A 15,817-nucleotide genomic window follows, 5' to 3' on the forward strand; every position below is an offset into this window, starting at 1 on the left:
GTCAGATCCGAGAGGAGCTCAAGTTATTGTGCTCGATTCGATACCACTCCTAGTCAAACCCAATCCTAAATAATTATCACAAACATGACTCAAGTTCCAGATTTTGTCCGCCTCTATAAGTTTTCATTATAGACGTTTGGTAATAATATACATTTTGATGCTCCGGTAACTAGTCTTTGAAAAACAAACAAAACAAAAGACAGAAAAAGGCTGCACGCGGAAGATGCTTATGGCAAGAAAGCCAGTCCAATATTAATGAAGAGAAGGGGCGGAAGCGAAGCCACTTGCATGTATTTTAATCCAGACGACGAGAGATTAGTCGGCGGTGGCCGGTGGTGGAAGGAGACAGAAACGAAAAATAGGAATAATGGCAGCCGTTCCCCGTCTGGCTTGCATAAAAAGGGGGACGGCAGTGTGATTTCCACCTACAAAAGCCTACATCAGCCTCCGTCATCTTTCACCTAAACCAATAATCACGATTAAAGTTGATTTAAACTGGGATTAGCGAACGTAAGCCTCAGAAAAAAATTGTTGCCATGTTTGGAGATTCACTAATCAACGCTGCTTTCGTACTAAAATAAAATAATAGTAATAGGAAGAAAAGCCGCACTTTTGACAAAGAGCACATTAGCCACTTAACCATGGTTAAAATGGAGGGAATCAGATAGGGTTATTCCCACAGATTCCTTGGCTGACTGGAAGATTCCAGAGATAATTAGAGGCACGACCGGGAAGGACAGATTGCAAGTGACGTGTAATTAATTTGGTACTTATTAAAAAGGTTTTTTTTAAGTTAGGTTTAATTTGGGCATAGCCACGATCCGATGTCGTAGATTCGAGCATATCGTCTCAGATCTAACTGGAATAGTACGCGTCACCGGCCCCACTATCATAATAAAGAATAAAAAAGAAAAAGGTCGGTCTTAGTCCACGTGTCTCACGAACTGTTCAACGAAGCTCATTCTTGCCGTGAGAGAACAGGATTCATGTGACTTTACATCAATCGCCACATGAGTTGGGTGGCCGAAGCTCATGTATGAGTATTGGTTCTGAAATCATATAAGACAAAAAGGTTAGTTAATTTATAATTTTTTTAATAAATAAATTTAAAATATCTGACGTGGAAAGAAAAAGAAAAAAAAAAAAAGGCTAAAATTTGTGAACCACTTGGGGATTGGTGTAAAAAGTTAGTTGAGGATGTTGACTTGGGAGACGAGAGACGGATGCGAACCGACAGAGTATGCCATCATCCACATGGATCCATGCATAAAATAATACATCTCCCCGCACCTGTTTTCTCTTTTGTTCGCATTATTGCTACCGTTAATTTATTAAGGCATCGGAAATACAATCGCCAGTTTTTCTTCTTTGGGCTAATGTGAAATGACGTTAAACATCGTCATCTCAAAAGTTCGACTCCTTTTTTTTTTTTTTCTTATTTAATGTGTGTGAAACTCCAATGCAGAATCATGTTTTTTTTCTGTAATCCTCACTTGTCTTTGCCAAAGTCATCAGAAAAAAGGAAAAACAAAAAGGTTGAAATCTGTGAGCTCAGTCATTGCAAATTCCCAGTGATCCCTCCTTTCCATTCAATTCAAACACATTTAACGGAATTTTTAGCTTCTCCGATGCCCAAGAAAGCTTTCGTCTCCTTCTGGTCAGAAACAAAGCATCGGTTCGACCCAGCTGATTAAACTGAAACAGAAAAAAAAAAAAAAAAAAATACTGCTAGATACAGGGGAAGAAGGAAACGAAAATTTCTTTTTACACAAGGGAAAACCAATTAGCATCCTAAACTAAAAAAGTAAACATCAAGAGATCAGTAGGAGCAAGCCATCCTTTGCAGACGATCCTGGAGAATTCCATTATACAAGGCCAGCCGATTCGCCGGGATCCTGCGGGCGTGATCGTTCCGTGAAACATGTATTGGTTCGTATTCTATAGCCGGACCATCGTCATCTTCCTCTTCACTCTCATCTTCGTAGACGATCAGGTCAACCGCTTCGACCAAATGATCCGCGAAATGCACCTTTTTCTTCTTCTTTCTCAACTTCCTTTCTCCTGCTGGATCCAAGGAAAATTAAAGCAGTGTTCGATTGAGAAACCGGAGGATGGAGTTAAGTGAGAGAAGAAGAGAGTAAATAGAATAAAGATTAAATTTGCATACCGGAAGCTATACAAGATCTTAAATTTCGAACAGGGGGAGGGGAATTAGGATCGACAGCGAAAGGAGCGTCGAATAAAGGTTTCTGTCGACAGAGAGCAAAGATAATTACGGTGCCGGAGACGGCCATGGCGGTGGCAAGGGCCATTCCCTGAGAACTTAAGAGGGAAGACATGGGCGGGAAAGAGAAAGAGAAACGGTTGCCCAAGGGGCGGGCGCCGGCAGTCGGCGGAATTGTTTCGTCAGACAGGAGGAAGAGAGCGGAGATAAATTAGATAAATATAGAGGCGAGAGTAGAAACAGAGAAAGGGGAAGATGAAAAATGAATATAATAAGGAATTGTTTTAAGGGGGGTGATTTTTATAATGGCGTAAGCATCTGGATTTCTCGTTGCTTTCTAAATTGGTCGGCTTTGGCAAGTGCACCGCACGGAAACGCGCTCCAGCCTCCATGAAAACGAAGGCAGCAGCAGCACAGCCCTTTTTTTTATTTCTCATTTTTTACCTTTCACTCCTCCTCAACCACCCTGTGACTTTTTACGACCCTTGCATGGGACCTAGGGGCGGGTGGACCTCTCAATATTGAATAAATTGTTTCATACACCAGTTATTTATCTCATTTTCTGAATGAATAATCAGATACATAAATAAAATAATAATAAAATCTATTTATATATATTTATAAAATCATAAAAATTATATGAAGAACACTGTCATTCTAATATATAAAAATAATACACAATCTTTACAAAAAGAGACACATGAATCGTATTTTATCTCAAACATATATCTACTCAAATCAAAAGTTAGTGAATTACTATTATATGTAATCGGGTAATAAGATAATTGGGTACGAAATAACTCTTATTTTTTTTTTTTGTATTTAATATATGATAAATCAATAATCGGTTAAAACTATCTAAATGCCTAATCATATGAAGTTTTTTATTCTATTTTAGTTCCATGTCATAAGTGGTAAACGAAAAATCGAGTGAACCCAGTAAAATTGACACCCCTACTTTGGCTCTGCATCCTGTGTCTCTTTCTCAAATTCACTAACCCTCATAAGTTAACATTTGGATTTTCAACATTTCCTTCCTAGCATGTGAAGTATGAGGTCTTATTGTAATTACCCTAAAATCTACAACTCTTTAATAATAAAAGCTTAAACACATTAAGATGGTTGCCATTTTGGCCATTTGCCCTTTTTCTATGGTTGTAGAGTGACATAATTCTCATGAATTCTTTTTATTTATTCCCTTTGACAAATAACAACATTCACTCAAAATTGAAAGAGGCACAATTTTTTTTTCTTGATCGTTTTGGGACTTAATATAAATCTCAAGAACAACTAGGAAAAAAATGGATCAAAATAATGAAGTTGTTTTGTTAAGAAGGATGCTTTCTTTTGTGAATTCAGTCCCTTTAATCATTGAACTTTCCTTCATCCAAGGTTAAGTATTTAGTTTACTTTGGCTTTGTCTAATAGTACTTTCAAAGTGTTTTGCAGCTTTTTGGTTCATAGCAAATTAGGGTTTTCATGGGAACAATGACCTCGAATGTGCCTCCTCAACACATTGAATCGATGTTAGGTTTAGTGAGGAACAAACCTAGAGAGAAGTGAATAGGTTTGTTGACTTTTCTTCTAATTTTTTACTTTTTTCTTTGACTTGTGTGTTTTCACGCTTTTTGAGACTTTCTATGTGTAATATTGATTTCAAAGTAACAAACCATGAATAAACAACAAATTAAAAAATGAACATACAAAGATATATAGTGGTTCATAATCCCCTCTATAGATTGTTAATCCACTCCCATTGTGTTTACATGTTAGAGTTAATTCACTATGTTCTGGTTGTCTAATGGCATTAAAATCAATTACAATGTTGACTTACACCTCTCAATTGACCATAATGGTCACTTTATAGTACACACCCTAACATAGATTTATACCAGCCAACCCGACTCTCTAGCTTAGACCCACGAAAAGATTTTCCAATAGCTCACTAAGCACTTTGCCTACATCTATAAAGAGATTTTCTACTAGTACATTAGTCATTCTTGCCTAAACCCACAAATGGCTTTTTTTTCCAACAGCCACCGAAGTAACACAACTTAGACCTACAATGGTATTAGGTCGGGTGAGTAACAATTCTAGAGGAGAGATGGATGAAAGGGATTACTTACTTTTGCTATTAACTCTTACTCTTTTTTGTTGAAACTATTTGTGTGTATGTTTATACTCTCAAATAATTTAATATGCACAAAAAATATTATAATTGAAACACAAGCACAATCAAAGTAAGCAGGAAAGCAATCAACCACCATACACATATAGGATTTATAGTGGTTCAAAATCATATTTTGGATTGCTATTCCACTCCAAAGGTGTTTTGCAACTTGGAGTTCTACTACTATGTTTTTAGACCAATTATAATGCTACTCACATTGCAGCTTGCGCCATCCAATTGACCAACAATCAACCTACATAAAATCACCCTCACATTGATTTATTGCAACAAATTAAAGTATCCAATTTAGACCTACAAAGAGATTTTTCAGATTACATGGGGGTTTGCAATACCTCATTAGGTACACCAGGCCTAGACTCATAATTAAAAAATTCACAATAGTTACAGCTCGAATGGGTCATTGTTTGACTAGTGACTTCTATTTCAGTAAAAAAAAACTGTTGAACACTAATTTCTACTTTATCGATTTAACAAATTACAGTTCGTCAACTTAGTATCTCATAGTCCACATTGAATTCTTAATGGAAGCAAAAGGTGTAGTTGTCTTCTTGTATCCTTGTCTTTAGGCAATTGATTCTAACTTCTTCTTTAAATCTGGAAATTCCTTTTTGCTCTCAATGTTGAAAAGATTCTCTTTTTTTTTTGTTTCCTAATCACAGACAAACTCTAGCATTACTTATATTATTGGTGTCATTCCACTCCTAAGACTTCCTTACCTTACCATTGACATTAATTTAGACAAGTTGCATGTATTTGGTTCTTATTTTTTTTACTACAAAGGTGTTTTTTTATTCTACTCCCTCATGCAAATAATTCTTGCCATTCTCTCTTATTGATGTCTTTTATCATAATAATAGAGCTACTTCCAACACTTCCTATTTTATACACATAGTTCTTGCTATCACTACCCCATCTAGTGGCCATCCTATAATGAGAGAAATGCCCACATCTTATTCTTGCTATGTTCGCTACATCTGATCGAAGGAAGGGGTGAAAAGGTAGGGATGGACTGTCCAATATCAACAAGGAAAAAAACGAAGAGGATCCTACTGTCAATTTTGATGCAAGCCTCAGTTTTTTGTGGTGTCATTCTCAATAGCTAGTTATTGGCGCATGTAATGGACTCTTGTTGTGCCTTTAGAATGGTAACCTTTGGTTATACTTTAACTTAGCAATTCCTTGATGAAAATGAGGCCCGAGATATGCAAGCTCTTGCTGCAATTTGTTTTCCAGCATAAGTGAAGTTAGTTGGCCAAACATATGGCATATTTGGCTACTTAACTTGATGGAGGACTTGTGTGTTGGATTTTTTCTTTCTTTATTGGGGGATATTGGTGTGTTTCTTTCTTTGTGCCGGTGTGCTAGTTTGAAGGAAGCTTATTACAAGATCTTGGTCAAGTTCCGGTGATTTATTCCCATTATATGTTAATGGTTCTTGTCTATCTCTTTGCCTCACCATAAATTTTCCTGTGTTTGCTAATATGTTCTATCTATCTCCCTCCCATGACATCTCATATTGTCAAGTTGACTTCCCTTTATTTGCTAAAATCAAACTCACTTTTTTTATGGAACTCCATATTTTTGTTTGATTGGTTCTATATTCATCTATGGTTTGAAATCTTGAAAAACCGTCTCATGTTTTGGAAGTTGAGTGTGTCAAATTGCTTTTGTTTTAGTTCCTTGAGTTGATCTTCTTCTCATTTTATATAGGTGACTTTATTATATCTTTAGTGATTTGTTTCCTACGCTTTGACATGGGTAAGCTTTTCTTATTTGAAAGGTGTCTAGGAGGCTTCACGTGGTGCCTTAGCTTATTCAAGTTATTTTCAGAGTCCAAGTGTTTGCTTCAATTTTATCTATTGACCATCCTTCTTTTTGGCCCTTTTTTTTGTTCTGCCTTATCGGTTGGATTTTTTGAGAATCATTGTCTTAACTCACTATCTAGTTTGAAGGTAGTTTATTATTTGGAGGAAGATGCATGTGTTTATTTCTTTAGTCAAAATTTGGGCTCTAAGTACTTTTTCTCCCCAGCTTGAAGGAGATAAGTAGAGGAATATAGTGGTTATTGGTAGAAAGTTCTTTTGATCTAAAGATGTTATTTTTACCAAAACTATTAATACTCCAAATAAGGGGGAGAATAAAATATGAAAATTTTGCATATATGAAGAGTTTTTCAACAAAAGATGATTGAAGGCCAAAAATATTTTTCTTCGAAAGCTAAAGTTACATACACCAGTTTGAGGGAGAAAATTGAAGAATAAAAATGAAAGATTCTTACAGGACTTTGATGGAAAGATGTCTCATGGGAAGAAGTTGTAGCCAATGAGGAATTTTAGTATGATTAAACTTCTATTTATGTTATAGTTGTTTAATAATTTAAGGACTCATCTTTTAAAGTTTTACTATGGGTGTAATTGGGATAAAGAAGGTTTACTTCAACTTAGATTTATGTATTCTCTTTATTACAAACAGAGACTCAGTGTACTCAAATTAATAACCATCAATAAATTATTTTTCTTCTCCTGAAATCAACACCCTTCAATACCTACACGCTTGGTTCTAGCTATTTGTTCTTTGAAGGAGCTACCGGTGATCCTTCCTCCTCTTTTCCTCTACCTCGATTACTTCTATCATAGCTTCTATTGTTGGTACCTCCTCCTCTTCCTTGAGTGTCCATGGCAGATGTTTCGGTAAGCATTGTTGTAGCTTTAGTATCTTTGGCAAGTATAAGGAACAATGTGGCACAAAATATGTGGGTAGCACAATATAGCTGAGAATACGTGTTTTAGCCACATCAAAATACAACTTTAAGTTGGTAAGACATATAGCAGCAACAAGTGCCTTTCTCTACTTCTTCTGAATAACAATGTTAGTAGAATATGGCTAAGCTAGCTACAATTTTTGCATTAGTCCTTTCAATCGAGAAAAACATTCATGCAAGTTTTTCCCCTGTTTGATAGTATACATATTTTGAAAAACATCATATAGATTTTGTAGATTGTTAAAACTTGAATATAATTTAGCACATGTCTCGGTTTATGTTAAAGTATATCTTATGTTATTAATAAATTAATAGCTTAATTTATTATGTTTGTTTTTATTATTTTTAACTTTATTTATTTATTTTTATAATTAATCATGTGCATAGTTAATTGGTTCACGTAATTACTGTATTATTGTACAATAAACTACAATCATTAAATAATATAATATCTAATTTAATTAATTAGTATATTATTATATTTTAATTATATATTAAATTACTTATTAGTGTAATAATCATGTCTTTTAACTAATTTTGGGTTTAGGTATATGTTTTAATTAAGTATATTATAACAAGTTACTCATTCTCTTATTTTTTATATTTTTCTCATTTTGGGGTATTAACACTAGAAACTGTTTTCCAGTGCACATGAACTCGTCCACACTAACACTAAATTTGAAGTAGAAGTTCATGTAGATGATTCAAATGAATTTGAAATTGAAGTTTGTGTGCCAAGTTAGTCTACCAACCAACCACATCCACACCCCCCCCCCCCCCCCCCCCCCCCCCCCCCCCCCCCCCCCCTAGAGTATATTTTCTCTAATAACAACTCAAGAAGGGGGTGAATAGGTTTATAAAAAATTTAAAGGTCAATTCAAATTTTAAACATCAATAGCATGCATTTCAATCAATAGGTAATACACTAAGCTCTTTATAATGGTTCACAATTTGATGGATTGATAATCCACTCCCAAGTTCTTTTTGCCTAAGAGTTTTAAGTACCTACTAAGTGAAAGAAAATGACATCTGTAAAAACAGACCCAAAGGTCCAAATTATAGCACAAACCCAACAGCTGAGACTTACGGTCAATAAGAACTAGGTACAAGTAGGGGTGGCATCGAACTGAGACAATTCGTGAGCGGATCGAGCTCAAATCAATTCCGGCTCAGGCTTGAGAGTCGGGACCAAGAGCGAGAGCGAGAATGAGGGCGAAAATTCTTCCTCCCCTCGTCACCATTGAGCCCCTCTCGTCCGCTGCCGTGGCCGCCTCTGTCGCCGTCGACAGCTGCTCGTCGGCCGCCTTCGCCGTTGCTCGGTTTGATTTCTTCCTCCCCTCATCTGCCTTGGCCTCTGTTTTCGTCGTAGCTATCATCCCCGATGATAGTTTTTCATCGGTGCCGCTAGACCCCCTTCCCTCCACGATAAACCAGAGACCTAAGTTAAAGGGAGAAATAATCACCTTCTCCCCCCCCCCCCGTCATAGTAAAAAAAAAAAAACTCTTTCTTGAACACCGGTTGTCCCTTCCTCGTGGTTCTTGAAGAAATTAAAAAGACATTTATGTAGAAATACGTTTCTATAGACTATTAGTGATTTTTTAGAGAAATGTTAAAAACATTTTTAGTAGAAATACGTTTCTAGGGACTATTAGTGCCTCATATTTTTTGGAAACATTCTTCTAATTGGAAATTCTTATTAAAAAATATATAATTTTTTTATTAAGATTTTCCTTCCAAGATGGGCTAGAAAATCGTATACACATTTTTTGAATAAGTATTTGACAGTTGATGTTGTAATACTTTTAGCATGAGGTAATTTTCATATCAATTTTGTGTTTGAAATTTTATGTGATTAAAATTTTATTGATAAGTATAGTAATATATTAGATTGATTAATAATTTTTATTTATTTCCCTAGAATAGGCAATACGAGGTCCATTTAACTTTCCTAAGAAAATTTTAAAATATTTCTTGTAATTTTTTAGTAAGTCACTAATAGTAATATGATTTTATTTAAAGGGTTTTTTAGAAATATGTATCCTAGTTTTTCCTAGAATATAAATTTTCAACCAGGGCAGTAAGGATGCCATAGTAAATTTATGGCTAGATTAAAAAGTTACAAAATAAGCTAGACAATATTTGGGGTAAAAAAGATTAATATTGGTGCGTTCTAATATATTATCGAGATTCAATCTCGAACCTTCCCTATCATTCTTTTTTTCATATGTATGCATAATTTATATATAATTTATTTGACATATATTTTATATAGAGTATTAAATGTAGGTTAAGCTCGAACTCGAGCTCGAACTCGGTTAAAATTATTAGGCTCGAGCTCGATTACAATTTTATGCTCGAGGTTAGGGTCAGCTCGAGCGCGAGTTCAAAATATTTAAATCAAGCTTGGCTCGAATATAGGAAGGTTCAGGTTCAACTCGAATTGATGCCACCCTTATGCCCGATTTTATGTAGAGGTCATGCCCAAATTTATGTAAAATGTATGCCTAATTTTATGTAAATTTTATGCATAATTTTATATACAATTTATTTGACATGTATTTTTTGAAAAGTTTTAAATGAATGTTGAAGGTCGAGCTCGGCTCGAACTCAGTTAAAATTATTGGGCTCAAGCTCGATAACAATTTTAGGCTCGAGCCTCGGCATGGCTCAAGCTCGAGTTCGAAATATTTAAATCAAGCTCGACTCGAACATAGGTAGGTTCGGGCTTGACTTGGTTTGATGCCACCACTAGGTACAAGCATCTAAACCATTAAAAGGGATTTTTTGCAACAATTACTAATCCATTTATCCTAGTTTGGATTGACTTACAAAACAACAAGGATTACTTGCTTTACAATTAAGTTCATTACCTCTAATTTAGGAAAATCTTAAAATAACAAAGCACAATAAAAGTACACACTATCCTAGGTGATACTACCAAAATTGTGAGTACCTCAATTCAAATCTCAATTGAATTATCTCAAAATACAAGCTCAATGAGACTTCTAAAACTAAAAAAAAATAGAGTTTTAAAAAGTTGTGCAATGCTCTAAATGCAAGGTCATTGAACTCAAAACTACTTGATTTTAAATAAGCTCAATAAGAGTCGTTCTCCCAAAAAAGGACACTTTGTAATTTTACAAAAGTTGGCCAAATTTATTTCCAAATCCTCAAAAAAAGACAAATGTAACTTCATGATTTGAGCTACTAAGCACAATGGTGGTCACTTTAAACTTACAATGATTTGTATTGGCTGAATTGAATCAATGAAGCATCGTGCCATTTGATTGATTGGGCTTCGGTTGATCAACCTTTATACGTTGCTTCTATCTTTTTTTTCAAGTAGTTCGATAGATGCACCTATCAAGCACAAACAAAGACTTTTCTCTCTTATCTTGTCTAGTCGAGGCTAATCCCATCAGTTGACCTTTTTTCCTTCTTGGCTTGTTTACATGGCTCATCTAGTGGGGGAGAGTTTACATGATTTCACTCATTTCTACTAAATTGATACGTGATAGACCTAAGGGATTTTTCTATTTGTTGTTGTTTCAGCAAATTTTAGCTCTGCCAGTAGCTTGGATTACCTTACTATTGCTTCTACTTCTGACCGGAGAGCGGGGCCGAGGGGCCTGGTGTTTATAGGATTGTAGCAATATCGGAAGTGGCTGGATTTGGAAATTGCGTGAGAGGAAGATTTTTCCAACCCCACGCTGCTTCTTCGGCTCCCGATTTGGATTCGATTCTACCACTAAAACTAGTTTCGCTTTCACTCTCTTTTGTCACAATTGGGCTTTGATTGGACAAAATAGTCTCCATGTATTCGGATTTCATATCTACCTCTAGTTTTCAACAATCAAATGTCGATGTGCTTAGGGTGGCGCGCTTCGTAGTTCGCAATCGCCGACGAGATTTTTCCCTGTTAATCTGTTCCCTCCGCCGTGTCAGTAAGGGAAAGCAGAGAACAGTGGTTGCTGCTACTGCTATTATTATTATTTTCTTTCCATCAACAGAGTCAAAATCAATCAAATTTGCATGGGTCCAAATCAATTAGTCTTTTACAGGTGTCCAAGGTATCGTAGCTGAGAGACATCTTCAGTGGAAGACAAGACTGGTTTTCCCAAACTCGTCGGATTTGTTCTTCATCCTGTGAATGAAATCTGCGAGTGAGCCTTGCAAATACGCCTGGTAGTCTTCACTCGCTAAGGATTCCTCAATCTTGCTGGCTGTGCCGGGCTCAGTACTACTTAGACGCCCAGAAGTATCACGGGACCTCACTGGTGCTGGTGGTGGTCTCCGTGCTTCTGTAGGCATGTCTCCTTCAAGCATCCTCAATACCTAGTGAAAGTTTGAAAGACACGTTTAAAAAAAAAACTATTATTAAGGAAGTGGTTTCATAAGTTGTAGTGGAAAGTTGTAGTTGCCCAGCAACATTTACAACCCCTCATCTTTTGATGGGAAATGAGGAGTTTAAAGTTACGGGATCTGGTTAGCAGAGCGACTGCGTTTTTCATCAACAAACCTCTGAATAGATGAGCCAATCTCCTATCTCTGAAAATTGATCGGCATGACTGGAGGTAAGTTTTTCCGTTTTTAGTTTTTGAATTTCATTGTGTTTAGAAATTCATAGGATTCATCATGAAAAACATGGAGAATAGAAGATAAGGTGGTGACAAGCTTGAGATAGAAACAAGATAGAAAGGGTAGGAGAAACCTTGGATATCCGAGGCCTGTCTTTTGGGTCCTGCGAGATGCAGAAGCTGGCAGCATGCATCATGCTCAGCGCTTCATTTCTGACGTAATTGCCTTCTAGTCTAGGATCCATGATCTTGTTAATCATCTTCCTCGATAGCAATGGGCGACCCTGCAAGACTTCTTCTTAATATATGTTCTTCTTATTTGCCGGATTTAAACTCTGAAGGGCGATTTTTTAATAAAATTCAACAGACCCATTCAGGAAGATACTGTTGGCCTTGGCTCCTAGACAAATCGATGGCCCGTCGACCACTCAGGAGTTCCATCAATAATACTCCAAAAGCGTACACATCAGCTTTCTCAGTGATCTGACCAGTTCGCGTATACTCAGGTGCGAGATACCTGCACAAATAATCTCAGGTGTGACTGTGATTGCCATGATTAATTTCCTTTAGGAATTTAACAGTTTTGGAAACTCAGACAAGATCATCGATGACGCCGACGACCGGAAGTTGAATGAACTGATGAATTGAACCTTGAACATCGTAATCGCCTTTCAAACAGGGGTATCAATCACATACTGGCTTGCTCTTCACGGCTGTTGGTGGACGATGATCAAGTAAAAGTGGAAATTTTAACTGATCTTCAAAGAAAAGGAAGGAAGTTTACCCGAAAGTGCCGATAACACGGGTCTCCTCGGCAGATTGACCGTCTACTTGCCACCTAGCCAGCCCGAAATCTCCCACCTGCATCAATTGCACCATTTACCCGTTCAAGGGAGATATTTCCATGTCAACCTTGATCAAGATCTAGACGCGAAAGAGAAGCAAAGAGGTCTTTTTCTTCATCTCTTGATCATGACAGTGTTGAAACTTTAAAGTCGACACAAGTTGAGTTAAAATTTTTTAATTCTAAAGTCTTAAGAATCTTGTCTTGAAGAGTCTGAGAGTTGAAATTTAACGAACGCGAAGAGGTTTAGGCTCATTGTTTGTAAAGCGACGGCGAAAAAGTTTGAATCACTGACCATGGCTTCAAAGTCATGCGTGAGGAGGATGTTGTTCGGCCTCAGATCTCTATGCACGATACAGCCCACGCGGCAGTCCTCGTGAAGATATCTCAACCCCCTTGCAGCTCCAGTAGCCACCTTCAATCTACTTTGCCATGACATTACTTCCTGCGATTTGTTTCCTGCAGAAGAAAAACACACGATGGGCTCAGAGGATTCCTAATCAATCGTAAGCTCATAAAGAAGAAAGGAATCGAAGTCCTGTACCATATAGATGTTTGTCAAGGGATCCATTGCAAGCAAACTCATAAACCAAAAGCCATTCTTTCTCCACGCAGTAGCCCACAAGCATCACCAAATTTCTATGCTGCGCGCAGCTCAACACTTCAACCTCGGAGCAGAACTCCGATGCTCCTTGTGTACTCACCGTCCTATGCTGCTTCACAGCCACCACTTGACCATCTGGCAGAATCCCCTTGTAGACAGGCCCATACCCTCCCTCCGCCAGGAAATTCGCAGGCGAAAACCCGTCCGTCGCGATTTTCATTTCTCGGTAGTTGAACTTCCTCGGCGGCTTCCCGAAGATTGGAGCTTTGTGTTTGCAAGCAGAGCACAGAGGGGGCGGAGTTGGCGGCTGTTTGTTTGACAGTGACATCGTTTTTCTGATACTCGACATCCTATCAATTGTTTCTGCATTCCATCGAGATGGATTGGAAGTCACAATGGCGTTGCTTTGCTGCTCCCTATCTTTGCTATATCTGAAGCTCCTGCTGCTGCCAGCATTTTGGAGCGCGTCCACTGATCGTCTTGCTTGAGTCGCCACAGCTTTTGGAGGTAATTTTCCCTGTAGCAAGCCTGTGAGCCATGTCATGAGAACACCAACCAACGACTCCTTATCCTCATTTTTCTCCTTGACATTACAATTCACGAAGCTACGTAGACCATCTCTAATGGGAAACTACTACTCTTACCTGACTGTCTTCTACATCTGTCAATAGTTAGCCCCTCCTTTTCATCGTAACTGAATACGGAATTCAGTCTCTGGGATCTCGTACGAGGTCGGGGCATTGGAAGTGAACCCTTCTTTTCTTCTTGTCCAAAAAGATTAGATTTCAGTTGTAATAAAGATTTGGAGGACGGGGAATTTTCACCGAAGGCCATAGCTGGATTATCAACTTCTCTATCTGCACTAGACAAGGACCACGAGACGTCTGTGTTTAAGCTGTGACTGTCTAAACCCAGACTACTAGTTGGAGTTGCATTGTTTGATTCCCTGCGATAAACAGGATATATGCCTGAGATGTCTGTTCTGGAATCGGGATTCAAAGCATGTTGACCTCCTTGCGATCGGGAATTCAGTAATCGTAAAACTTTTGAGATGGCTTGGTCGATGAGGACGACATTACTGATCAGCTGCTTCAGACAAGCGTCGCCTTCCTTCTTCAGGCGCCTATAGTAACCAACAGACGTTAGATTACTGTACAAACTCTTCACTACCATTCGAATTGCTTAAGAGTATATTAGGGAAACAGAATTTGATCATTAAAATAACTAAGAGGACTTGTTTTGTAGGCGACATGCCTGTCGAGGATGATCCATGATGCTCCAAATTCATGGGCTTTTGCAGCGACTGCACCGGTTTGCGCATCGGCAACAATCTCCACATGGGTTTCTATCTGCGCCATCATAGGCATATAAGCACCTCAATAGACAGAAAGATAATGTGAAATGCATAGGTTTCCCAATTATTCATTTTCAAATGACAAAACCTGTGCGAGTTGGTTTGCTGAACAGAATTGCTTCATCATGTGGACACAAACAGCATTTATTTTCTGCAACTCCTCACAGTCTCCATCCTCGCATGTCGCCTGATCGACACTCTCTTTCTCCTGAAGAAGTCCCCATTTCTTCATCAGGCCTGAATCAATAAAACCCAAAAACCACTTGTTGATTACGAAGAAAACGGCTCAAATAAGATTCAGAACTTGTTCAAAATTCTCTTACCTGCTAAGAACTGATACACACTGTGCCTACTGCCATTAGGGGAGGCCGCCCGGGGTATAATTGCTATGAGGATTAACGTATCGGCTGGTTTGATGACATTACGAACTGCCCATTCCAGCGCATAGTCTGTGATTTCCTTGCTCCCATCGACGGCTACTACGACAACATCTCCCCGCTCGCCTTTCCGACGTGCTCCCATTTGAATCCCCTCACAGAAGATGGATGTCTTGTGAATTTAGACGGCTGGAAGCTTTGCACAGTATAAATATGTGAAAATAAGTAACGAGGAAGGAGACGATCAAGTATTTGAATATAAGGAGAAGAGGATGGAGACGGCTTCAGGGAATGAAACAATAGAAAGTACAGCTCGCATAGAGGATGACGGAGTCTTGAGGAAGCGGAAAAAATGCCACTCGGCAGCTGGGAAGGGGAGAGACCTATAGAGAAATATATTCGTCGTCTGTTTGTCTTTGGAAGGAATGCTAGAGCAAAGAAACCTTCCTATTTGAGTATTCAAAACTTCTCGAGCATGTCTTTTGCACGGTCTTCTTCCCAGAAGACCAGATAATTTTTCATATCAAGCTTGTTTACAGTTACCAGGCTCCTTCAATTTTCTCCCGAGGAAAGGGAAGAGCCCTGCTCACTCATTTGGCTCCGCTAGTTGAATTTAGAGCGGATCAAATCACCTCACCGAATTAGTAAACGAGATATTTTGAACGATTCAAAGGTGGACGCCGTCATGGGATTCGGTTTGTTTGATTACTGATGATAACAGGGCTGGCCGCCTCCATTTTTTAGCTTTGTACACCCGAGTGATGGTGATGGTGAGCCACAATTTAAAGAGGCCAGCATTAATTTTTAGGTGGGAAAATCACAATCCAATCCGAGACCCAAGGCTTAAGCTAAAGCACGAGTTAAAAAAATCACCTATGTTACAA

The 15,817-nt window shown here is 38.1% G+C and overlaps 2 protein-coding genes across 3 annotated transcripts; both read right to left on the minus strand.

The window, feature by feature from the left end:
* Positions 1-1,565: 1,565 nt before the first annotated feature.
* Positions 1,566-2,538, minus strand: LOC137942076 (uncharacterized). Of its 2 annotated transcripts, none has more exons than XM_068787756.1 (2): positions 2,168-2,538; positions 1,566-2,061 (listed from the first exon to the last, which is right to left on the minus strand). In XM_068787756.1, exons 1-2 carry the CDS (start codon positions 2,337-2,339, stop codon positions 1,820-1,822), a joined length of 414 nt encoding a protein of 137 aa, XP_068643857.1. In that variant the 5' UTR covers positions 2,340-2,538; the 3' UTR covers positions 1,566-1,819. The 2 variants fall into 2 exon arrangements, with proteins under 2 accessions (XP_068643857.1, XP_068643856.1); XM_068787755.1 differs by having other exon boundaries at positions 1,566-2,064; positions 2,168-2,537.
* An 8,731-nt stretch (positions 2,539-11,269) lies between these two features.
* On the minus strand, positions 11,270-15,078 carry LOC137940704 (inactive protein kinase SELMODRAFT_444075-like). Its single transcript, XM_068785840.1, has 10 exons — positions 14,880-15,078; positions 14,645-14,793; positions 14,457-14,551; positions 13,847-14,325; positions 13,143-13,730; positions 12,894-13,057; positions 12,539-12,615; positions 12,124-12,271; positions 11,889-12,038; positions 11,270-11,512 (listed from the first exon to the last, which is right to left on the minus strand). Exons 1-10 carry the CDS (start codon positions 15,076-15,078, stop codon positions 11,270-11,272), a joined length of 2,292 nt encoding a protein of 763 aa, XP_068641941.1.
* Between the last annotated feature and the right edge of the window lie 739 nt (positions 15,079-15,817).

Source organism: Aristolochia californica, unplaced genomic scaffold, assembly GCF_029961685.1.
Source record: "Aristolochia californica isolate CCGP_79_NKW_82.1479 unplaced genomic scaffold, dmAriCali1.0.hap1 SCAF_9, whole genome shotgun sequence".
Taxonomy (NCBI): domain Eukaryota; kingdom Viridiplantae; phylum Streptophyta; class Magnoliopsida; order Piperales; family Aristolochiaceae; genus Aristolochia; species Aristolochia californica.

Bases quoted from the DNA above. Each gene is read 5' to 3' on its own strand.
- LOC137942076 (XM_068787755.1), bottom strand. From the start codon at position 2,339: ATGTCTTCCCTCTTAAGTTCTCAGGGAATGGCCCTTGCCACCGCCATG. The intron at 2,065-2,167 runs GTATGCAAATTT...CCTTGGATCCAG, and splicing joins AAGATCTTGTATAGCTTCCG to CAGGAGAAAGGAAGTTGAGA.
- LOC137940704 (XM_068785840.1), bottom strand. From the start codon at position 15,078: ATGGGAGCACGTCGGAAAGGCGAGCGGGGAGATGTTGTCGTAGTAGCC. The intron at 13,731-13,846 runs GTAAGAGTAGTA...CATGGCTCACAG, and splicing joins CAGATGTAGAAGACAGTCAG to GCTTGCTACAGGGAAAATTA. The intron at 12,616-12,893 runs GTCAGTGATTCA...CAATTGATGCAG, and splicing joins CGCATGACTTTGAAGCCATG to GTGGGAGATTTCGGGCTGGC.